A 23967-nucleotide genomic window follows, 5' to 3' on the forward strand; every position below is an offset into this window, starting at 1 on the left:
CTTGATTTTGCTACTTTAATCTTGTTCTTACAATGCTCAGTGCCTTTGGAGAGAGTCCTAACGCTGCCAAGCATTTTGGGAGAATGCTAGAGAGTTGCTTTAAAGAATACTTTGGGTTTGAAGGTACGTATTTCTTTATTTAAACACCAACTCTGGAACAGAAATGGGAACATAATGGCCTTGGTGCCGATATAGAGCTGGGCAGTTCATTGAGCTTGTGGCTTTTGTCCGATGACCCCTTCCATACAAATTAATCCAGGCTCTACTAGACCCCATCTGCATCAGCAGCCACAACAGATCATCATGAGGAAGGACATTACCAAGGTTTGGCAATGTTGCTTGACAACATGTGACAACATGTGTGGTCACACCACTGATGACTTCTGAAGGAGACCATTCAAAAAAGACTGGTAGCTGGTGAAAACAGGCGATACATTTCAGACGCTGGGAAAAGGTACAGATGCCTTGTATGAAAAAACAGGTAAGGCTAAACTTGTTTAAGTAGTATATAGCAAATATTTCTACGCCATGGAAAACAAATCCATAAAATGGTCATATTTGTTTAATGCCGCTGTAAGTCGATACATTTTTCTCCAGTTTTTTTGTTTTTTTAACATGGCACTGCCTCTTACTATTTTTCGTCCTTCTGAAATGCTCTCCCCTCGGTGCGACCGCACAGGCACCTGCTGTGCCCGGCAGCGAGCGGCGCTGTCCCTGTCCCCCTGCGTGGCCGCACACGGCTCCATCCCCGGCTGGCTTCTGCCACCCCACGTCCCAGCCGCCCTGCCCGGCGCTCCCACCGCCACCCCGCAGCGGGACACGCTTTACCCGTGAGGGCCGCGCCCCGCGGGTGCCGCGGCGGCTGCTTTGCCCCACGCGTGCCGCTGGCCCAGCTGACGGGCCGGGCCTAGAACCGCCACCCACGGCGGGGGCTGGGAGCCCAGCAGCGTCCCAAGGGCCCGCCGCGCGAGGAGGCCGGTGGACCGGGAACTGCGGCGGGAACCGGCCGCGCAGGAGCCGCTCCGTATCCACCCCAACGGGCAACGACTCGCCACCCGCCGCCCTCCGCCCTCAGGCTGTGCCCTCGCCCCCCGCCCCGGCCGCTGGCCCCGCCCCGGCTCCCGGCATCCCCCGGGGGGCGGGACACTGCCGCGGGGGGCGGGGCCGCGCATGCGCAGCCGGGCGGGCGGGGCGGGGCGGCCCGGCCTCCGCCTCGCCATTAGCCGTGGCGGCGGGCGGGCTCCGCCCGGGGCGGGCACGGGGGTTACCTGCGCCGCGCGGGGTGGCCGCGGGGTAGCGCGAGGCGCGGCGGGCGGCGGTGCGGTTCTGCTCCCGCTCCTCCTGGTCGCGGCGGGCCGCGTCGCGGCGGCGGCGGCCGGGCCATGGTGCGGCGCGCCCGGCTGGCGCTGGTGGCGGCGACGCTGGTGGCGCTGGGGGCGCCGGTGGGCCAGGGCGCGCGGGCCCTGGAGTGGTACACGGCGTGGGTGAGCACGGTGTACGTGGAGCCGCTGAGCAACCGCACGGTGCAGGGCAGCACGGAGAGCGGCCGCTACGGGGACAGCTCGCCCAAGGAGAGCGCCCAGGGCCTGGTGGGCATCCCCCGCGGCGCCTCGCCCCGGCACATGGAGGGCTGCGCGGCCGACACCGACTACGACGTGCCGCTGCTGCCCGGCGGCCGCGGGTCCCCGGAGGGCGACCCGCCGCCCTGGATCGCCCTGGTGGCCCGCGGCGGCTGCACCTTCAAGGACAAGGTCACCAACGCGGCGCGGAAGCGGGCGGCCGCCGTGGTCATCTACAACGAGGCCCGCTTCGGCAACAGCACCGTCTCCATGTCCCACCTGGGTGAGCGGGGCCGGGCTGGGCGCTCCCGGCGGGGCCGGGGGGGGGCGGCTGTGGCGGGCGCCGGGCCGCCTCGGTGGGGCGGGAGCGCGGCTCTGCGCGGTGAGGCACGGGGGAAGGCAGAAATCCCCGTAAAAGCGATGCAGAGAGCCGGGGTTTTGCTTCCTCTTCCTTTAAACCGCGCTGCGAGGTGCCGGGACCGGCCTCTGTCTGCCCGGTTCACGCCCTGGCGCCGGGGAGGAGATGCGCGAAGCCACCGAAGCGGGCAGCCGGGTGCCGGGCTGCCGGGGGGAGGGCACGGGGGGCGCCGGGGCCACGGCTGCGTGCAGCGCTGCCTCTTTGCTTTGCACCCCCTGCCAGAAGGGCTCCGGCGGTGCAGGTAGGCCGCCGTCCGCAGGCTGCGCGGAGACGCGCCAGGTACCGTGGTGATGCCTTCTGGCGCCTCTGAAGGCAGAGCTGTGGCGGCTGGAAGATAGCTTTTGGTACAGGCTTCGTTGTAACAGCTTCGTCGTCCTCTTCTCCCGCGGGTCTGCAAAGGCTGGGAGAGAGGTTTGAGTATCAAGTAATTCTTAAATGCTTGTAAATGTGGTAGGAAAACCGAAGCCTGGAGAAGGATGTTGGCTTGGCTTGTCCAAGCGTGCAGGTGATCTGTAGCCTGCGGAAGAGATCTCTGATTTTTGCTGAGATAAGAACCCAGATGTTCTGCTGCTGCAGTGTCTGCTTGGGCTACGACAGGAAAGTCTTGCTGGATTTTTATGAGCGTGACAACATCAAATGCTTGAATCAAAGGGGAGGGAAAAACCTTGAAACTGCTATAAAATCCCTTTGCGTTTGCAGACTTCCGAGGAACTGGAAGATCTTCAGAGGCAGCTACAAAGACAAAGCAAACCAAGTATAAAAAAAAATAAAAATGCTTCAGATGTGTGCTTTGCATGGTCCTGTAACAGTGAGTTTGTTAATGTCCAGCTGTCGTTCTTGGTTGTGAGGAAGGGGATGACCAGGAATTTGGGTGAAGTAGAACTGAAAAAACCAAACTTACTTTCGTTAATGTAGTGAGCTGAAAAATCTCAGTTAGAGACCTGTTACTTCATAGCGTGTATGGATATATTGGGTAGAAACCAATGTATCTCTATTCTTGGAATACCAAGTGGCCACCGGTTTGGGGGTTGGAAGTGGGATTACCATTCCTCTTAGCCTCGTGCTTGCTTGGGTAGGTCAGCCTGGCCCGTCTCTTGTGTTCTTAATCCACTGTGAAAGTGGAGGTGGGATGCTAGGGAAGATGTAACGTTGATCTCATGTGGCAGTTCAGGTACTCTGGTTAATTATTCTTTCCTCTTCACCTTCTGTCAGTTTCTTTTTCCTGTCACTCTGTATTGGCCAGTCAGTAAAAAAATTATTTTCCTGCCTGTGGGAATTTTCCCGCATTCCTCTATATGCCCTTGTAGCCTCTCAAATGTTATTTGCTCTTTTGTGGAATCTCTTCCTCCTCTTCTCATCTTGCTTATTCTGACAATACTTTACGTGTCTCTGTCTCTCTTCTGTTACCTCTGTGCTGCAAAAGACCTCTTGGGCATATACTCAGGTTTGGACTTGCTGTTGTAGTTAAGATCTGTAAATGGTATAAAGAGAAGCGCTCCCTGATTGCTGGTTGTCTTTGTTTTGTTTTCTCTTAAGTAGGCAGAATGCTGCTGATAAAGCTCTACCTGTGTAAATAGTGTGATTTAGTATTGTGTATATATGCAAGAATATACTTACTGACTTAACAGATGCAGCTTGGACCTCAGGATGTTTTCGATGGGGCAGGAATACAATATATTGCAATATAATCACTAACTCGGCTGGAATCAAAAGTCTTTGTCTCATGGTTGAAACTTTCAAACATGTGAATGTTTAAATTTTTCAGTGCATTTTGGGAACATAGGGAAGAATTACTGTTAGTGTTTTAAATCCTGGGGTTTTGTGGAAGCGGAGGAGAACTCTACGGAGAATGGGCAAGAAAGAACATGGAAGGTAAAGCTGTATTTCACAAGATCCAAGTTTGCCATTCCGGTAAAGGGATCTGCGAACTGATGCATGAGGAAACAAACCCTACTTCTGAGAGGAGCGCTAAGAATAAATACTCTGGGAAATCTGCAGTGCTGTAACTAAGGAGTGGAGTTATATGCCTAAGGAACATCCACTTAATGGACTTGCAATTAATGGCACTGAAAGTTACGTGAGGTGTAACAATGGTTATGGCTGATAGAGGCGCAGTCTGAATTACGTGAGGGTGGTAAATAGATAACCTTTTGATCTCAAAGTTTAGTCTTCTCGTTCTTCTGAAAAACCAGGCCTTTGAACTTTCTGGTGGGTGATGTGTGCTGTTGGTGGTGGTGGGATAGTTTGGTGTTCATAGACACGTTCCAACTTGAGTAAAAAGAGATTCTTGATCAGGCAGAGAAGTGTTTACTCTAGCTGGTGTCAAAGCATTTGATAAAGGACAAATGTTCCAAATAGTCTGCAGTTTAGTTATTGTTTGTGAGTACTTTATGAGCTTTGTGAGTGCAGTGAGTAGGATTTTTAATTAAAGTTTTGGAACAGGAGAGTTGAGAGTTTGCGTATGTAGCCTTACAGTCATGTCCCTCCTTCCAAAAGAAGGTTTTTCAAATATGACTACTGATGTGTCATGTTTTTCAGGCCTTTGCCTTCTGCTTGAATTATGTTGTTCAAAATGCTGGATGACTTGCCTCCTTGAGAGAGGTGATAGTGAAACATCTTCTTCACGTGTGGCTGAGGAGGTTTTTTCCAGTGGAAGATACTCGTTTTACGCAAATGACCCAAGGAGTTGTACTTCAGTTATTGAATCTGAATAATATAAACTCAGACTTAAGTTTTACAGGAGTACAGACTTTGCAGGCAGTCTTAACTCTGTTTATTTTTGGTGGTGGTGGTGAGGCTTCAAATTCCTTTCCAAAACCAGAGTAAGTATTGTATGTAAATATTAGCTGGGAGTGGGTGGGAGAGGAGTCTGGAGAGGCAGGGTGTGGAGTACTGTGGAGAGCAGGCTGAAAGTTAGAGGCTTGGTGCTGGTTTGAACATTTGCGGGGGGCAGGGGTATACTGCAGTGGAAAGAAAAAAGGTCTTCTGGTTCTGTATTTTTCCTGTTATACTTCATGCTGGGCATCCAGTCATCTTGGAATCTCCTCTCAAGCTAGGGTTTGGTGGTCCTGATCAGAACATAAGCTCGATACCTTGAAGGCTACGAAATAAAATATGATTGTGCTTGACACGCAGAGGGAAGGGAGAAAGGAGGGCTGACTACAATAGTTTGATAGGTCTGGAGTGGAGCTTTGGTGTGTGGCTTGTCAATTTAAGGGAAGCTTGGGACTTGAGTGTATGACTTTGGCTACATGAGAAAATGATCTTTGATTTGGTGTAGCTTTGCCAAAATACACCCAGCTGGTTCTGTTCCTCATTGTCCTGTTTTTTTTATGCAGGTATATTGAACAAAACAGATGCAAACAACTGTGTACTCACAATACTGTAAGCTCTTGCCAGCTCCAAAGCAGCAGTTAGGGTTATCTTGGCATGTAATTCAGCTCTGCTACACTCCTTTCAGCACTAATCAGGATTCTCAGATGGTGCATAACTTCTGTATTACTGATGCTTTCTACTGAAAGCTTCTGGAACTGTACCACTGAAAGGATGGATCTGAAATCAGTGGCTGGCTTAACTCAAGGAGTGACTGTATGCTGTTGAGCTGCTATGTTGTTCAGAGGAAGCAGGAGTAACTTTAATGGCAGGCTCATCACCAAGTCTTTAAAACCGTTAAAATGCCTTTAACAGGCATTTATTTTAAAATGTATGGCATACTTGTGTTAATTCTAAAACTGGAAGGTGTCACAGTGTCTAGCAGCCGTTGCACAAAAGTAGCCTGACTTTTGTTTCAAGGAAATCACTGGCTCATAGTTGGACATGCTAGCGACAAAACAGAGAAGGGCATTACTGTTAGTTGTGGGGGTTTTGATACTTTTTTTGATAGGAATCACACAGAGCATTAGATAGCAGGATTAAACTGACTCAAGATTGCGGGATTGAGGAAGAAACCTTTATTGATTGAAAAATCCAGGTTGCCTCTAATCTTGAAGCCTTCTTTTCTTCCCCAAGCTTGAATGAAACCACAAATCTTTTCAGGACTCCTGTACTGTTTACTGGCCATCCTTAGGCAACCTTCTGTTGTTTGTAACTCTTACAGTTGATTAAGGACGTAGGACCCAAACTCCTGATTTAGGTATGCAGATAACAATTCTCAGCAATATGAGATAAACTTCTGCTTTCATACATTCCTTTCTTGTGAACTCCCTGTGGGGTTGTGCAGGATCAGAAAGCAAGGAGTGTTTCATGTACTTTTTTCTGTGAGATTCATGTGTGTCTCTGGTAATGCTTTCATGCTGGTTCAGAGAGGAGAATAACATTATCCAATTCTTAGTATGCTTGGACTTGTGTTGTGTGAATCGGCACATTGTTGGTGAGTAGAATTAATTAGTGGAGCCTTGTTTCTTGTGGATTTGTCCTGTTTGTCTTCAGCTTTTTTTTTTTTGTATCTCCTCACGCACCCACCAGGCAAGCCAACACGAGCTGGGTGGGTGCCTGAGGGGAGACAAAGGTTGGGCCTTTCCCCAGTAGTGCCTTTTTCCTTGTCTTCCTGCACCATCCTCAAAAGTTCCAAAGTGTAGCTCTATTTGGAAAACCTGCTCTTTTGCTGGGTCTAGATCTGGCAGATGGGTATAATGTTTCTTACAGTAGGTGACCAGAAGTGGGATGGCTGCGTAAGGTGAAACTGAAAAAAGGTAACTGACATTGAGGTAGGAGCGTTATTCAACTAGTAACTGGAACCTCTAGTGTTTCATCCACAGCAGACCATCTGCACATCATGGAGGGAAGAGCTGTGAAACCTCTGCGAATTCCCCTTGGCGCGGTAGCAGAGTGGCCAGGTCAACGAGGTCACGGCCAGAACTGTCTCAGCTAAAGGAGTTTCCTTAAAATATTTCAGGCAAATTAACTCTGCCTTAGTAGGCAGAGAGGTGGATGAGTCTGGAATGCTGCTTTGAGTTTTGAAAATTGCCACCTGATGTAACATTGTAAATTAGGCTACCATTTCTTTTAACATAGCTTCTCAGTAGTGGGCCTAGCACAACCAGGAGGGAAGAAGGCTTAAGTTTACAGTGAGAGGTCTTGTTTCAGTTGAGTAATCTTGTAAATCTAAAAAGGTAGCTGTGGCATTACAGCTTTAGCTTTCCAGCTAGGAAAACCTCTCTCTTCTTTCTTCTTCCTCTACTTTCTCTGTCAGATTACTTTCACTTTTTCTGCAAGGTAGGCGTGCAAAGCAAGTTGTAAAGCTATAGTGTATAACAGTGTTGGTATGCACAAAGTACAAACTATTCAAATAAAAATAGCATAGACCAGTAAAAAGGAGACATTTGTAACAAATATGTTTGTTTGTAATTTACTTTGTAATGGTTGTGTTAGATGTTTCTGAGGCAATACTGGAGATGCTTCCCGACAAAACAGAGTAAAACTCTAGTCACGGAGGATCTTTGGTTTCTGCTAGTTGGTCTTGACAGTATCATACTGGTTTTGGTGGCAGTATAGTGCTTAAAGCTTTTTGTAATTAGGTACTTTTTCATATGAATTGAGTGCTTTCAAGTCCTACAGAATAGAAAAATGCTTTGGTTCCGGGCTCCCCGAAAGAGTCCCAGAGTATTTCTTAACAAGTTCTTGTTGTGAAGTCACATTACATTTTGAATATTTAGTATTGAAGAATCTTTTAAGTATTTCAATGTTTAATGTAATTTAATTTTAAATATCTGAATATCTTTTCTCTCCACACATCCAGTGTAACTGTGCTACAGATTCAGACTGAAATTCAAACTTAATAGAATGTGTCTCTCTTCATGGTATTCACATACTGTCTCCATCTGCAGCTAAAATTCCCACACTGACGAATAAAAGACCAGCTGTTCCTGATTTGCATGTTAGAACTTCAGCAACTTCAAGATGAGATGTGTATAACTTGTCTGGTGTTGGCATGGCGTCCACATCCCACCTCACTGTGTAGAATGAGTATAGGGCCTTGAAACAGTAAAGATGCATCTGTTGGAGTTTCTTGCATTTGAGATGTTCCTAAAGTAAATAAAGGGTTCTTTACTAATAGACTTAACATAAAAAGTCTGCTATGCCTGAAAAAAACTCAGTGGGTTTCCTGTAACTTTTCTCACTGATCTTAACTGAAGAGGTCCAAACTAGCACCCAAGCAGAATGCCTAGTTTTTACTGTGATGACTGACTTTTTTTTTTTTTTTTTTTTCCCCCTCCAACAGGAACAGGAAATACAGTGGTGATAATGGTTGGCTATCCAAAAGGAATAGAGATATTGGAGCCTGTACGAAGAGGGATCCCAGTAAAAATGACTATTGTTGTTGGCACACGACATGTGCAGGAATATATTAGTGGTCAGTCAGTTGTGTTTGTGGCCATCGCCTTCATCACCATGATGATTATATCACTTGCTTGGCTCATATTTTACTATATACAACGTTTCCTGTATACAGGATCACAGTTTGGAAACCAGGTAATTAGAGATGATGATGCTTTAGAGTATTTATGATCTTCTCGTGTCAAATCAGTTGCCTAACTTTTCTTGTCTATTGAAGCATTCTTGAAAATCTGTGCTTTCTGGCTACTTTACTATCTGTGAATGCTATTCAGTAATGGTTAGTGAGGCTAGTAAGCAGTGTGCTAATTGGCATTGCAGGTTTGGCTAGTTATAATTATTAGATATGCATATGAAGTCATGGGAAGTATATTTAGCCACTTGTCAACAACTGAGTAAAGGCAGCTTCTTGTAGGATTTGTCACCTAACTTAACTTCCTTCCTTTTGACACTAAAAATTAGTTTCATTCTTAAGTAATTTTCATCCTGAAAGTACTAATTTCCCTAACTAGGTTTTTGTAAATTGTAAGAGACCATGGTAAATTTGTTTCTTAAGGCCCAGAAGTAGTTAGAATTTTTGGTTCTAAACCTTTATGAAAACTACTTGTAATCCTGCCACTTCACTGTAGAGTACTGAATAGCAGCAACCTAGAAAGGGCATGCGTGGTGAGATTCAGCTCTCTTGGACTACCCAAAGTGCTGAGAGTGGTGGGAGTACTGGGAAGACTAGGAAGCAATAACTTTGCTCCTTATTTACCCTTTCCATATTCCCGTTATTTGATAGGTTAAAAGAAGTCAGCTTTACTTCTTTCCCTGTGGAAAGTACTTCATCCTAGAGTAATTTAGGTTGTAAAGGGACCTCTGGAGGCTATCTGGTTGAAACCCCCACACTCAAGGGAGTAACTTACCTGGAGCTGAGGACCTAGTCCCCCTGAGTTTTGAAAATATCTTAGCATGGAACTTCCCTGTGCTTGTCAACTCTTGCACATGGGTTAGGTTCCTTCCATGGTAATCAGCAAGCTCTGCCATAGTTCTCCACTAAGTGAAAAAGAAAGTTGCACTTATTTTTCTTGGCAAGCATTTCTCTTTTTAATCCTTGGTTCAGAACAACAAAAAATTGTTTCAAATGGCTGCTTATCACGTGGACTTCCCCTGCCTTCTGCTTGAACGTGTAGATCCTAGCTTTGAGGGAGGAGTGAAGGGAATTTTTGTTTGCCTTCAGGAGTCTGAGGTCTGATTGGGACTTACAGGACTCTTCTAGGAAAATAATTAACTTCTTTTTTCAGTGACTGAGGATAACATGTGGGACTTCTGTATTGGTTAAATTTGCGGTTTCCTTTCAGTGTTGTTTCCCTGGAGTTTTTTCTACTAAGCTGTAAGCTTTGAACTTTGATTCTGAGAATACTTTCAAGAAAACAAAATTTTTGAGAAGGATTTATTGAAAAAGGAGTGTGTTTTTTGTTGTAACAGTTGCTTGGTGAAGAAAGTTGCTGCTTCTTGTTGGGTTTATGATAGTACATGGTATGGGAAGTTCACAGGCTTTATGAATAGTTGTAACAGCATTTTTTTTATGGTGAATGTAATGTTTACCAGAAATACGTACTGCAGACTCTTAATAGATTTTGCCATTGGGCTTGTCATACAAGTGCTTTTTAATTCAATGAAATGGTCTAGTGCTAGAAGGTTATGCCACTTTCTCAGTTATCCTTCTTTTAAAATGGCCATTGAAAACAAAAATTTGTGAAGATCTTTGTCAAGATTTATCTTCAGGAATCTTAAAATAATTTTGGAAACAAAAAGCTACTTTTCTGACCCAAATCTTACTTTGCTTGGCTTATTGACTCCAGTATAATTAAAACTTGGAGTTAACTATGTCATGCTTTAAAGCAAGCTGCTGTGTAGCTGCTAAGTTAAGGTGAATATGGGTTTCTTAAGATTTATTCTAAGATCAGTATAGCAGTAAAACTTTTTAAGATCTCCTTGCTACTGATGATGAAACAGGACTGTGCAGAAAACCCTGAGCTGATACAGAAGGTGGAACAGACTGCTGCTGCTGGTTCTCTGTCCATTCCTGCGAGAACCTTCAGACTAATTCTTTTTAACACTACAAAAAATAAAAATTCCAATTTTCAATACTGTAAGTTTGTGGAATGATATGTCATAATGATCACCACAGAGGAAAGTTGCCACTTTAGTTTTTTTGTTCCTTTGTGGTATTTCATCAGTGGGGGCTTCTGCTAGACAGGTCAACATCTGTTAATTGGGAGCGTTCAGTTTCTTAGTCTCTAGCAAGTAGCTAGTACTTTGTCTTCAAATACAGTACCGCTTTATTTCCTTGCTTCCCTTCTGAGCATAAGTAGGGCTGTTACTGTATAGAAGTCCAGTATGGTGTCGCATGTTTGTTAAGCCTTTCTTGTCTTCTCCTTTGCATAATGTATCCTTTCAGTGCAGAGCTTTGTATGTGTGAGGCAGTGTTTAACTGAGGGGAAGTATTAATAGCTACAAGCAGCCTTTTGACCTGGTGGCCAGCTGTAGGCTGCCCGGCAGGATTCCACCTTCTCTCAAGCTGGTGCAAAACGCACGGTGTGCTTGCTCACGGGCTTGCCTAACTAGAAGCTCTGGTTATACGGCTGTTGTTTCAGCTCTGATTGCCTCTAAAGCCTACATTATTTCCAATTGTCCTGTGTGGGAAGGCCCTTAATACAGGCAGTCATGATACAAGGCTATGTATGTCAACTTGATCTGCATAGTTCTTGGCTTGTTGAGTTCATTCTAAGAGCAGTACACTTGTAGATATTTGCTGCTGTGCCCCTAGAATGCAAAACTTGCAGTTCTTCAACATCTGCTGGTTGGAAGTATTTTGTGAAAAAATTAATTGGAGATCAATTTTTTTTTTTTATATGCATTCAGAAGACTTAGTAATCCACATGGAAAATATTGAAAAGCTTTAAAACATAACTCTGAAAACAAACTTGTATACTAATACTTAATCTTTATTCAAGGGACATAGGAAAGAAACCAAGAAAGCCATCAGCCAGCTTCAGCTGCATACTGTGAAACGTGGAGAAAAGGTAATTCAGTGCCTTTGGCTATTGCTGTGTGATTTAAAAACTGTTGTAATGGCTTCATAGAATTTAAACTAAAATCCTCACAACATAATTTCAGTGTGACAATTTTAGGCTTATTTTAGGGCTTTGCCTTCTAAGGCAGAATTTGAAATTTAAGAGTCAAATTTGAACTACTTATGAAATGTGAGGCTGTTTTGTTGCAAATAGTATCTGGTTATACAGAATGTCACAGGAGACCACAGGGCTGATACTGCAAAGATGAGGAAATGTAATATATCTTTTCAGCACTTGAAAACATCAACAAGTGGATTACAAAATACTTCCTAGGACCTATTGATTGCACAGTTCTTACAACTGCTGTAATGTTTTGTTTTCTTAAAAGAACATCCATCTTTTTATTGATCAGAAGGCCTTAGAAATCCAAAAAGCTTTGAAAAATGAAACACTTGTTTCATCTTTTAACATACAATACATTAAGGAGCTGTAGAGACTTGAAGCATAATTTTTAGAATAGCTCTCTTTCAATACATAGAAATGTACTTCTAAAAAATTTAAACAGCTTTCAAAAGGTTAGCTTTGACAGCATATGGCTTAAACTCATAGCTGTATTCTAGTAACTGAAGTAGGAAAAGCCAAGGTTTTGAAAGAAAATATTGTCTTAGTTTCAGGCCGCTCTAATCCTAGATGCTAAATTAGCTTCTGACTAGACTTCTGCTACTACATGGGCATTTTTTTCCCTCAGCCCTTGTTGTCTTTGATTAGTTTTTACTTAAGGACTGATTTGCTCAGAGATGAAAAAAAAGGATTAGGGGTTTTTAATCCATGAGTAAAATTGAAGTGAGAAAGGACATTTATGTGTAAGAACATTAAAAGATGTAGTTCAACAGAAGCTGTTCAGCTTGGGTTACATGCTACAGAGAATGTGTCTTTCATTTAGTAAGTCAGTTTTGAAACTTAACAAAACCTAAAACCATATTTGAACTTGTATTTTTTCCTATTATACATTCAGCATGTTTAAAGTAGCATTTTGCAAGTATTTGTAACTTTCTGATGGAATTTAGAATAAAATTAAAAATATTCTATTTCAAGCTGTGAACAGAGGGATATTCATGCTTCTCTGATCATACAATGTTGAGATCAGAGATCAAGATGGAATTGAACCAAAACTTGGGTAAAGCAGTATCAAAGCATAACATCAGCACAGGAAGAAATGGATGTAAAATGGTCATGATAAAACCTATGGTGAGAACCACAAGGAAAATATTAACTGCTTTTAACTTGATGTTCAGTAGACCTCTAAAAAGGATTTGTACCGTGAGATTTTTGCGGTGTACTAGATAGTTCCTTCCCATTGATATGCTATTGACTAAAATAAATAAAATGGGGGGAATGTAAGTTTTTACACGCAGTATGCTGGTTGTAACTATGAATGCTTCTTAAGTGAAGTAGAATGAGATAAGGTTAAAAACTGTCTGTTAAAATGGAAGTTTTCTGCTTGGTAAATCATGTCTGCTAATTTGATTTGAATCAGCCTACTATCAGGAAGTTTATGTAATTTACTGATGCAGAGGTACTTTCATGAATTAATACAAACCTATCTGGAAAACAGTCCTATCTACTCTGTAAATGTACATAGTTCTTTACCTTTAAATATTTATTTTCAGGCATTTAAAAGAGTATGTTTCTTTTATTGTGACACAGTACAGTCTTTCATTATCACTTCACTTGGGGTTAAGGTATTTAACTAAAAATAGGTCAATATTTTAAAAGTGTATTTGCTATCATGTAGGTCTTTCCTGAGAGGCTTATGGGATTACTGTAAAATGGACACTCATTTGAGTATGTGCTACATATGGTGTGTTTGGATTTTGCCTCTTGTACAGAATAAAACAAATATTTGTTGTAGAATAAGTACTTGTCTTAGCTTTGCTTCCGTAAAAAAATCTTGATTTGATTTACTTGGGAATTTAAGGTATTAATTATGTAAATTGACAGCATGCAAAGGAGGGAGGTATTTGCCTGGAACTTGAAAGTTTGCTTGCATTAGTAATTCATTTGAGTGAATTTTTTTAATTAAAAAAAAATCAATGAAATTGAACTGCTTCAGTAAGCAGTAAACAAAAAACTTATTTCTTATTTTATAGGGGATGAAAGGGATGAAATAGGCCCACTGTCGGTTCTTCTAATACTCATGTTTTATACAACCTAATTTACACTGAGTTATTTTTCTTGAATCTGGAGATATCCATCACTTTGCACTGCAGCTATAAGTATTGCTTCAATAAGATAGTAAGACCTGTTAGGAAAGATACATAAACCTTAGAAGGGAACATATTGAGGTGGGGAAATACAGTCAAAATGCAATCTCTCTGGTGTGAGCTTGGACAGAAGTTTTAAACCGTCCCAAGTTGCATACTTCAGTTCTCTTAGCTGCCAAGGGATATCCACTAGGATGTGGCAGAAAAAAGTGAAAAGTGGGGAAGAAGGGATTTGCAGTATTAAACCCCAAGAATCAATTCTAAGCACTTGCAAGTCTTTGGGACCATCAGTTAAGAATTCATTGTTTTATCTGTGCTGACCTCTTAAAATTTCTTCACTTTGTAGTTATTTTGAACTGAAATTTTACTGTGCTCCCATGAGCAAAGCCAATGTTTGAGACTTAAATTACTTAAGGTACCATGTATAGCTATTCAAATTAGAAAATCCAGGTTTGGCTGCTTTTGTATTTGGTATCACTTGATCAGATCACCTCTTGTTGGAATATCGAGAGGTATTTTTATTTGCTAAACCATTTTATACATATTAGTTATTACACAAAGCTTGTTCTGTAATGAAATATGCATGTAATGCATTTCAATGTGTTGACATATTTAGGGTTTAGATGTTGATGTGGAAAACTGTGCTGTGTGCATTGAGAACTACAAACTGAAAGACACTGTCCGAATTCTGCCATGCAAGTAAGTTGCCGTAATTATTCATTCCTCTTTAGCATGTTTTCCCTAAGAAATAGGTGATGAGCTTTCTGGGAATTCTTCTGAAGCTCTGGTAGCAGAGTTGAAGCTGTGCCATTTGTTTGCCCTGTTACGTGTTGAAGGGCATTGGGAGACCATGGAGCGGTTTGGATCTATGTAGGAAAAAGGAGCAATTGGGAGAAGTGTAGGGTTGAAGTAGAGCTTTAAGTTAGAACTGTACACTGTTGAACTGGTAACTCTGTGGTGTTCTTGTGGTTAGTAACATCTCTTGTTTCAGAAAGCTAACGTGAAAGATGCTGTTTCCAGAACTGTCTGTCCTGTTACATTAAGCAGTACCTAATTGTCAGGGCTATAATGGAATGGGTTTATTTTTTAATGTGGTAACTTGCACGTTGTTTGAAGGAATAGTGTGTGGCTTTCATGATAAGTTCTAAAGGGCATTTCTTTTCTTTAGGCACATCTTCCATAGAACATGCATTGACCCTTGGCTTTTGGACCACCGAACTTGTCCAATGTGTAAACTAGACGTTATCAAAGCTTTGGGATACTGGGTATGTTGCACACTTACTTAATCTTCAAGGTAGAAGTACAGTGCAGGAGGAAAGACTTCATGTTGTTCACAATGAGAACAGTTGTTGCTTGACGAGGCTGAAGAAGCTGGGCAAAGATGAAAGAGTAATTGGGTGAGAATCAGAAAAACTAAGGGAATTTTACAGCTAAGAACTTAAACAGTGTATTGGGCAGCTTAGGAATCCTCTGTGTACTCTTCTGTGATAAACCAAATTTTTTTTCTGTCTCCAGCTGATGATAGGAAAGAAGTTGAAGCAGAGGTGAGGCAATTTGCCTTAATACAATAGATCTAGAGCATGTATTTGATCTTGTTGAGAACTGCGATTCAAAGGAAAAAATGACAGTTTTTTTCTATTTTGAGTGCTTGTGTACTACCACATATGCCATGTTTTATCACTGTAAATGAGCCAGTACTTAGAACCTTCCTAAAGACATTCACCAGAAATTGGTTAAGTAGAGAAAATGATGTGCTCTCATTTCTTTCTGACAGCACCAGAAAAGAGAGATGAAGACACATGCGGTAGGTTACTTGGTCACTGTTGATAAATAGTCTTGAGTTCAACTAAAATGGCGTAGGCATGAATGTACCTCTTTTCTCTTCTACCAATCTGTGGAGATCGTCAGAAAACAGGGGTGTTCCTTGGTTTCAGGGACCTTCCTTTCATAGACTAGGTCTGCATTTTGACTAGTTTTTCTCCTGTTTTGTTGCAGAGACTTAGCAGGTCTATGGAGGAGTTCTATGAATTATTTTTTTTTTTTTTTGGTCAGAGGTGACAATACTCTTGCTATGCAATATATGTACCAGATTGTGGGTTTCTGTGTAAGTCACTTTACCCAAGAGTTGCAACCTTTTTGTCATGTGAAATAGCTATTAGTACCTAAATATTATGTTAGCAGCTTATTTTTTGCTCACTCTTAATTGTTGGAGGTGATGTAACTTGTGTCATGTGCAGAAGGAATATAGCCTTTTGTATACAGGCTGAAATACTAGAAGAACTAGAACCTTTATTCCCTGAATTCATGCTGTTGCAGAGAATACTGATACCAGGCCTAACCAGGAGGCATAATACCTCCTCTGCATGTTTGAAAGCATGTTGAATGGGATTGCATTAAATACAGAAGCTCAGTTCTGATTTTGAATGGCATGGGAGAAATGTGTCCTGTTCGTGCATCAGTCCCTAATAATGTGGGAAGTCGTTCAGGGTTTTTTAGCCTAATTTTCAGCCTGATCCAGGTTTCTCTGTCTAGTTTGTAGAGCGTGTGACTTTTTCACTGATGGGAGGAAAAAAGTGTGAAGAGCAAGGCAGCTTCTTACAGCACTGTGCTTGCTGAATGACATAACTGCAGACAAGAATGAGCAGCCTTACTACAGAAATATACTAAACCTTCTGCAAAGAGGCTGAAGGCTCAATTTGCTTTTATGGAGAAAAAATACTTTAAATGCTTCAAAATTTTTAAAGGCTCAAAGTAGAAAGGAAGCACTAAGTCTTACTACCTAGTTTTTGTTTTGTAAATAGTGGACTTCAGTGGTCTAGTTCTGCATTACGCTATTCCTTGCAAGAAAAAGAACTGCAGTTCAGCATGTCTGACTAAGTAGAGCATTGCTGTATCTTGCAGTTTCAGTGCTTATTTTAACTACCCAAGCTGTGGAATCCAAAATCATGAATGCTCCCTTCCCACACATGTAGAGATTAGTATCACATGCCTTCACTTGTGTGCAATTGTAGCAGTTCTATAGCTTATTAAAATTCGGTTTCTTTCAAAATAATAGGTTGCTTTGGTGCTAAAGAAAGAAAGCGTAGAATTTCTTAAGTCTTAAGACGGGTCTTTGCTAACTGTTTGAAGAGAGGAAAAATACTTCTTATGAAGCCCACAGAGTAGCTACTTGTACTGCAGTGTAATTGTTTATGTATAAATAATGTCAGTCCATCAGTGGCAATGGTTTAGTGAAGGTGGTCTGCTTAATTGCAAGAACAGAGTTGTGCATGTAGGACTTTGAATTAACTTTCAGAATGGATCAGAAATGGTTCATGCTACACAACGGGTGAAATAAATCCCTTTGCCTGTGCTGCAGATGTTTGTTCCTGCAAAGTGTCAAGCTGGCACGTTTGCATTTTTGGAACAGACAGAAATTTAGGCTGGAGGTAGAGGAGGAGGGAAGTTTGTTGTGATGTCATATGTTTGCTCACTCTGGTTAAAAAAAAAAAAAAAAGTCTAACTTTGCCCAACTACTGTCATGAAAAACAGAGGCTTCCACAAACTCATGAAGGATCAATAAGTTTCCTCAGTGAAGCCTTTGTATGTGCTGAGCCTGCTCCTAGCCAGACTGCAGCAATACTGTTGCTACGGTGTTGAAATACTCCATCCAGAAGGCTGGCTGTGCTGACTCCTCCTGTTGCTGCTCTTAGCTTTGGGGTGCATTTGAAAAAGTGGCTTTTCTTTTGCTTGGCTTTGTTTCTTTGCAGTCAGACAATAGCACTGGAAGTGGACACTGCTCCACAGTGTACCCATGAGTGCGTAGATAATAGGCAAAAACCCGGTATCTTTTCCAATAAGGTGAGGTTACAAAGTGGTAACATGGAGGAATGGTGATGCCTAATGGTAGACAAAAGTGTCAGTTAAATATTTTTCATTTTGAAGGGGGACCCTGAAGATGTACTTGAAGTTGCAATACCCGAATCAATAAGTGGCAGTGTTTCAGTCGGAAGTCTGAGTATCGCTTTACAAGATGATGACAGAAATGAAGTAAGCGAATTGTCGGCTTCCTCCACTAATGAGTCTGTATTACAGTGTACCAGTTTAAAAGAGGATGCAGGTGAAACAACAGCATTACTTGGTAAGTAATAATTAACTTTATCACTTGACATTCCATAATGCCATTTGTTGCATTAGAAGAAGCCATTCTCTGACGGATGTTAGTAGTGTTAGTATCGCAGTGGGGACCAGACTGAGTGGAGCTGGTTACAGATGTTCAAAATACAATCACCTAGTTTTTTTTGAGAGAATTCTGTTGAGCTGGAGAAAACTGGTCTTGAGCAGGGGTGGGGGGAAGATGTAAACAGTGTCTTAGGAGGATCATTTACCTGGAGAATCTTAAGAACCATAGGTATATATGAACATGAAATTTGTTGCTGGAGTTTGGATTAATGCAATAGATAAAATGAATTAAAATGGTAAATCAATGAACAATTTTTCCTTTAATTTCTGACTTCTAGATGTGGATGTCAGTAATAACCGGCATGGAGATCATCTATCTAATGGAAATTCCCACTGAACTGCTTAATGGAAGATACCTTGAATAGACTGTTGAAGAACTATTATTTTTTATTTAATTAGTATGGACTTTTGTCTAGTTAATGGAAAAAATAACAATGTAAATTATTTTACCTTTCAAACTTTTCTAGCTGGTGTTCCAAAAGGGCTAATAACTAAGAATTTTGTACACAGGAGGATTTTATAAAATCTCCTCTGGATGTCTCATCCTAAAAAAAGATGCAATAACCCTTTTTCTGTAAGCATTGTTACAATGTCATTGTGTTCCAGAGGGCTTTAACAAAGATGAAGACTAGGCAGTGAAAACAATGTAGAATGTCTTAACAGATATTTTGGATGCACTATTTAGATTCGGTATGTACACATGGAGAACACTTACAAGACTACAACTATTAAAATGTTCTGTTGTAATTGGAGATGGATAGGCTTAGAAAAGACATAATGTAATCTTGAAGGAATCAAATAACTTCACGGATATGTTGCATATCCTTTTTTTTTGTGATGAAAAAATTGCTAGTTGCAACTTTCCTTAGATGTAACAAATACTAATTTGATCTTGTAATGTGTTCTGCTCGGAGTGGATGCTGGGAGAAAAGGAGACTTTCTCCATCTTGCTAGCTTTTTATACTGAATTTGGCAGTAGTAGGTTGTGCTAGGTGGTCTTAACGTGCTGAGCATGTAGACTTATTTAGGTATATGCACACTGGTTACCTCTTTCAATCTTAAACTCAGTAGAACAGAGGTAAAGGGCTAATTATGGCTAAAATATATTTATTAGTCTTATTTATAAGAATTTACTTCCTCCTTATTCCTGTTCCCATCCTGTCCCACTTCATTATGTACAAATTGAAACTGTTTCTTAGGCTCTACAAAGTTTGGGGTTTTTGGGGGGGGTTTCTTTTTTTTTTTTTTTTCCCTTTGCATGGAGATGCTGGAATTCTTCTCTTGGATATTCCACATTAAGAGTTTTGACTAGGTTTGCCAATGGCTTTTCCTTTCTTCTAGATTAGCAGTATTGTGCCTTATAGTAAAACACTTAAGAAACCTGAAGCATCTGAGAGTAAATATAAACCCTGGCATCTCCCATTATGACCTCTTACTCAAATATTTATATACTGTAAGTGGTATAAGGAATTGCTAAGCTGTTTCGTAAAGAAATACACATATTTAAAACACTACTTGTTAAGAGTGTTAAGTGAATGGTTTAGGATTTTAGCATTGTCATGTTATAAATAGTATACATTCCTCAATTTTCTTCTGTAAAGCTGTTACTACAGGTTGCTTAAAACAGTGTCTTTTACTAGACATTTGTTTTAGGGTGTGTTTTGTTTTTAATATGTATATTTGGAATGTTTTTAAGAAAATATGCAATTGTTTTTCTAACTTATATTGAGCTTCAATAGAAGCAATAACTTTTTTAATTTTAGAATGAATGTTCCAGAAATGACAGAGGTTTCAGCTGGGGAAATATAATCTGAACTTCTACTTCACGGAGCAGATGTTTCACTCTAAATTTCCTTTAAAAAAATCCTATTAACGCCTACTTTAAAGAAATAAATCTGCCTCTTCCCTGTAGGAGTGTAACTTATAGGTTTACTGGAAAAATTGTCAGGTTGTAGTTCTGATGTCACCAGCAGGTGCAAGTTTTTGTGATGCCTTTATCTTTCAAGAAGCACATGAGAATGGAATATGACTGACCAGCCATCTCCAAAACTGAACAAGTTAAAAAAAAATAAACAACCCACAACTAAACCAGACCATGTATAGGGACATTTATGTCTCCAAAAGAAGCTTGTCAACATTTCTAGAACTGCCTTTTTAACTATCTCTTCACTATTAAAAACTAAGTCTTCTCCCTCTTCCTTAACACAAAACTGAACATTGATGTAGTAAATGTTGAGAGGGTTTAAACTCTAGCTCAAGGAGGAACCAAAAGGAGTTGCCAAGAGAAGTCTTGTCAGCCAGTGGATTGTGTCTTGCTGATACCTGCAGCACAATATTCATGCTGGAGAGGAGAAATGTGGTAAGTACTTCAGCTTTTACCTAACACCTATAGAACCAAAAGCTTTTTTTAAGAATCAAAGCTGAGATCTGGCAGAAAGCCATACGACTGCTAAAGGACCTGCAAACTGAAAAGCACGCTTATGGTATCTGAAGTGTACTGACTTAGAACAATGTCAGAGCATGAAGATTCCTGGGTTATGTTTCTAATGCTGGTACTATACCTGTTTCATCTCAGCCTTTTACAAAAGTAGTAACTTGTAAGTAGGTGTTTCAGTTGAATATGGTTCACACATAGTTAATCTGTGCAGTTAGGTCTGGTAAGGCCAGCTGTGCTGCTGAGGAATGATGACAATAAAAGGCCGAATTGCAGTGCCTCCAGCAAGCAGTTTGCTCTCCTTGGGAGCACAATGACAAAAATCTTCCGAAGCGAATCATTAGTCTGACCTCAGTCAAAAAGCTGATGTGTATTAACAAAAAGAGTGGTAAGATAAAAAGTACAGGGCAGGGAAGAAACAATCTAGAGAGCTTAAAACAGTAGCAGGAGAGGATTAGAAATGTGAAGCATATGACCTACTGTTACAGCTCAGCTAATATGTAACTTTGAGTAAACAGATGTAGGCAGCTATAGGTAAATAGAGGTTCCCAGTCTTTGTTGATCTGGAACTACTATGTTGGATCAAACTGGTGTTTCTAGCACTTTACCTACCAAAAGCTGCTGTGAAGGTCAGAACTCATGAGTCTTGCCCTGCCCTGCCCCTCCCGAATCCTTTTGCAGGATAGGTGCCTTGTGACTCCCTTCCCTACGTTTGGAGAACCTTTAATCTGATTCTTGCACTTAGGCTACCTGCGAGCCGATGCTGTATGTCTTGTGGGTTCCTTCTGCACCCCCACCCCCCGGCCTTGATCTCTTTTTCTCTTCCTGGCTGCATGTTTTTCATAAAACATGCAGGAACTTGTCCGAGACCTGTGTCCCTTTGTCAAGATCTTGCTCGAATCGGGCAGAGGATTTCTTACTAGAGGCATTCATGTGGTGTGATGGTGTGTGAAGCTGAAGCACAGCGCCCAGGTGAAGTGGACAGCCCCCCAGTGTGATGTTGAGGAAGTCAGTTGGGAAGAATCCCTAACAGGACTAAGGGATGTTATTGTTGTAGGATAAGATGTGTTAGTGTGGTGTTCGTCAGCACGGCTTCATTAGTTTTGCTGTTATCATCGGGGAGAACATTTCTGAAGCTGCAGTGATTTTTAAAAAGGAGCTATGAACATGTCAAAATGGTGTTTAAAGTGAAAACTACAGGCCCCGCTTTGTTCAGTATTTTTCGTTTACTAATAATAGTCTACAAATGCCAAACTAGAAAATAATGTTACAGTAACTGTTTAGCTTCAGCCTTCAGACTTGATAGCAAGCAAAACTGAACCATAGACGTTTCAGATCTAAATGCATGTTAATAGTGAGTTAATTATCTGCAGTACCAAAGTCACTAGAAAATTTTTATTTTCTTTTACTAATGACCCCTAGACTTGCTGCTGCTTTGACTCTAAACAATACTTGGAGGAGATTCTTTGCAAGTACTAGGGAAGTTAGATTAGATAGCAGTAACTCCTTCCCCCCTGAGTATGTGAATATAGTCCAGTAACCTGTTGCCAGTAATTAGTGCTAGATTCTGGAGGTATGCCAGAGGAGTCGTAGGATAATTTAACTACAGTGAGAATGCTTTTAATCCATGCTGACTTAATAAATTTGGCATCAGTATATTCCTGCCAAGGCTGGGCTGTTACACTTTGGGAATTCTGACCCTGTGCCAGAGTGTAACTGGCACGGAGAGACACCATTGCAGCAACTTTGTCAAACACGCAAAAACTTTTTTTAATCACTTACAGATTCAGGAATGGTTGTCCAGGTTTTTTGCCTGACCTGCTAAGCTTTCTCCAAGACGAGCTAGTAGTAGTTGTGCAGAGAAGGAGCCCAGCAAGTGTGTGGCAATGGTTACCCCACTTCCCATGCCTTGTGGTTCAGAGGATGCCTGAGCAAGAGGCAGTATCTGTGTGTGCAGGGTTTTGATAAGCTCGATCGGAAGCCAAAGGTGTTGGTTTTACATTATACCGGCAACAAATAGGACCCAAAGGTTGGGCTGAATATTTAGCTGCCCCATAAAAGCAGACTTCTCCTGTCTAGATACACAACTACTGTTAGCGGTACCAACTGTACTTTGAAGCATACACCAGTAGGTTAGGAATGGCATTCTGAATTTGTGTAACATTATTTCAGTTGTTAGTGTAATAAAAATATGGGTTACTAGCACTGGGTATGTTGATGTGTAAAACTGTTGCTCAACAGAGTCTTTAGCATCCCGAATCAAGCCAGTAATGATGATATTGTGGTGAAGGTTAGGTGGGTGTTTGGGGGGGTGTGTGTGTTTGCTTTTTGGGTGGGGTTTTTGGTTTGTTGGTTGGGTTTTTTGAGTGGAGAGGTTGCATGTGTAGTTTTCATTGGTTTGATCTTCAGCACTTGGCATTGAATTCAGTGTTTCTGTGCTGGACAAAGATACTGAGATCAGTAAGAACATACTGACCCTGCAGCTTTAGAGGTGGAACTGAAATCCACTAGAGGAGTCAGTATCTCATTGGGTTAACCTGAAGGGAGTGGAGTTCTTGATGTTGGCTGCTGGGTGAATCAAATTGTGTTGGCAGCTTGACAAGACTGTTCTGTGTGTCTCCTTTCAGCCACCAGGCTGGGAGACACTTTGCACAATGGCTTGGACAGATTTAATGGCTTGCTGTTGCAAGAAGAAATAGTGGTCCTTTCTAGTTTTCCTTTTCTCCTCTAGTTTACTTGCTCCTGTCTCACATCCAGATTAAGAGTATGTGATTCATCTTAAGAGGCAGAACATTCATCAAAGCTGTACTTTGACAAGCTAGGAAACTGAATATCCTTATGGAGTTTTAGAGCTGGGCTAAGAGGATGAGGAGTTGGGGTGGAGGAGGGAAGAGCAAGACTCCCCTTGGGTAAGTTGAAGAGATGCAGTTTATAGTGGGGCCATGGTGAATTACAGTTCCTGAAATGGAAGGTAGCAGCATTTATTTTTTTTCTAAAACAGAATGGCTGTAAAAATTTGTAACATGTCTACTGTCCTTGCAACTGATCTTTACTAGGTGTGTTCTTTTCTCTCCTAGGTGATGTGAAGATTTGGGAATTGGAATTGTAGATTAAACATGCACAAATCAAGCTGAAGGCTTTTGTTTTTGTTCAATTCAAGTCCTGATCTCTCTCCTCTGATATCCTGCTGTATTGCAAAACTTGATTTGAGAAAGTTTTAAAAGTAGAATGTCTCTATAATTGCATGTGTTTGTGTGAAGAATGCGTTGCCTGGAAACTGTCTGTTATACTTCCATTGGACCTGAAGCTGCTTTTCACCATCTGAAACATGGTAATAATACTGCATTTTTAAAAGGAGCATATTCTTCTTAATTCAGAAGAGTGAAATAATTTGAGTTTTCATCATTTTGTGAGTCTGAAGCTTAAGTCCAAAACTTTGAGGCCAGTTACTTCTACTATAAACATTTGGACTTGCTAGTCTGTCAACAGGTATTCACAATTGACTATCTTTCATGGTAACCTTGTAATAACTTGGTTGCATTGTTTGGATTAAGCACTGGGCTATGTCTCTTCCATTGTGTATGTACAACTGTAAGAATGTCAAGTTATGCATTGTTGTAACTTAATGGCTAAAAGCTCAAGCTCTGTAATAAATTATACAGACCTTTAAAAAAAG

At 41.5% G+C, this 23967-nt stretch overlaps 1 protein-coding gene and 1 non-coding gene across 3 annotated transcripts; both read left to right on the forward strand.

The window, feature by feature from the left end:
• Positions 1-1239: 1239 nt before the first annotated feature.
• RNF149 (ring finger protein 149) lies at positions 1240-23966 on the forward strand. 2 transcript variants are annotated; one of them, XM_040584721.1, is made up of 9 exons: positions 1240-1842; positions 8198-8448; positions 11313-11381; positions 14253-14335; positions 14805-14901; positions 15411-15440; positions 17561-17756; positions 18136-20216; positions 23369-23966. In XM_040584721.1, the coding sequence occupies exons 1-8, from the start codon at positions 1383-1385 to the stop codon at positions 18192-18194; spliced, it is 1245 nt and encodes a 414-aa protein (XP_040440655.1). In that variant the 5' UTR covers positions 1240-1382; the 3' UTR covers positions 18195-20216; positions 23369-23966. The 2 variants fall into 2 exon arrangements, with proteins under 2 accessions (XP_040440655.1, XP_040440656.1); XM_040584722.1 differs by lacking the exon at positions 15411-15440 and having other exon boundaries at positions 1242-1842.
• Positions 20532-20647, forward strand: LOC121084145. Its single transcript, XR_005826612.1, has one exon. It is a non-coding gene; the product is annotated as a small nucleolar RNA SNORD89 (small nucleolar RNA).
• Position 23967: the final 1 nt, after the last annotated feature.

Source organism: Falco naumanni, chromosome 2 (genome assembly GCF_017639655.2).
Source record: "Falco naumanni isolate bFalNau1 chromosome 2, bFalNau1.pat, whole genome shotgun sequence".
Lineage (NCBI taxonomy): Eukaryota > Metazoa > Chordata > Aves > Falconiformes > Falconidae > Falco > Falco naumanni.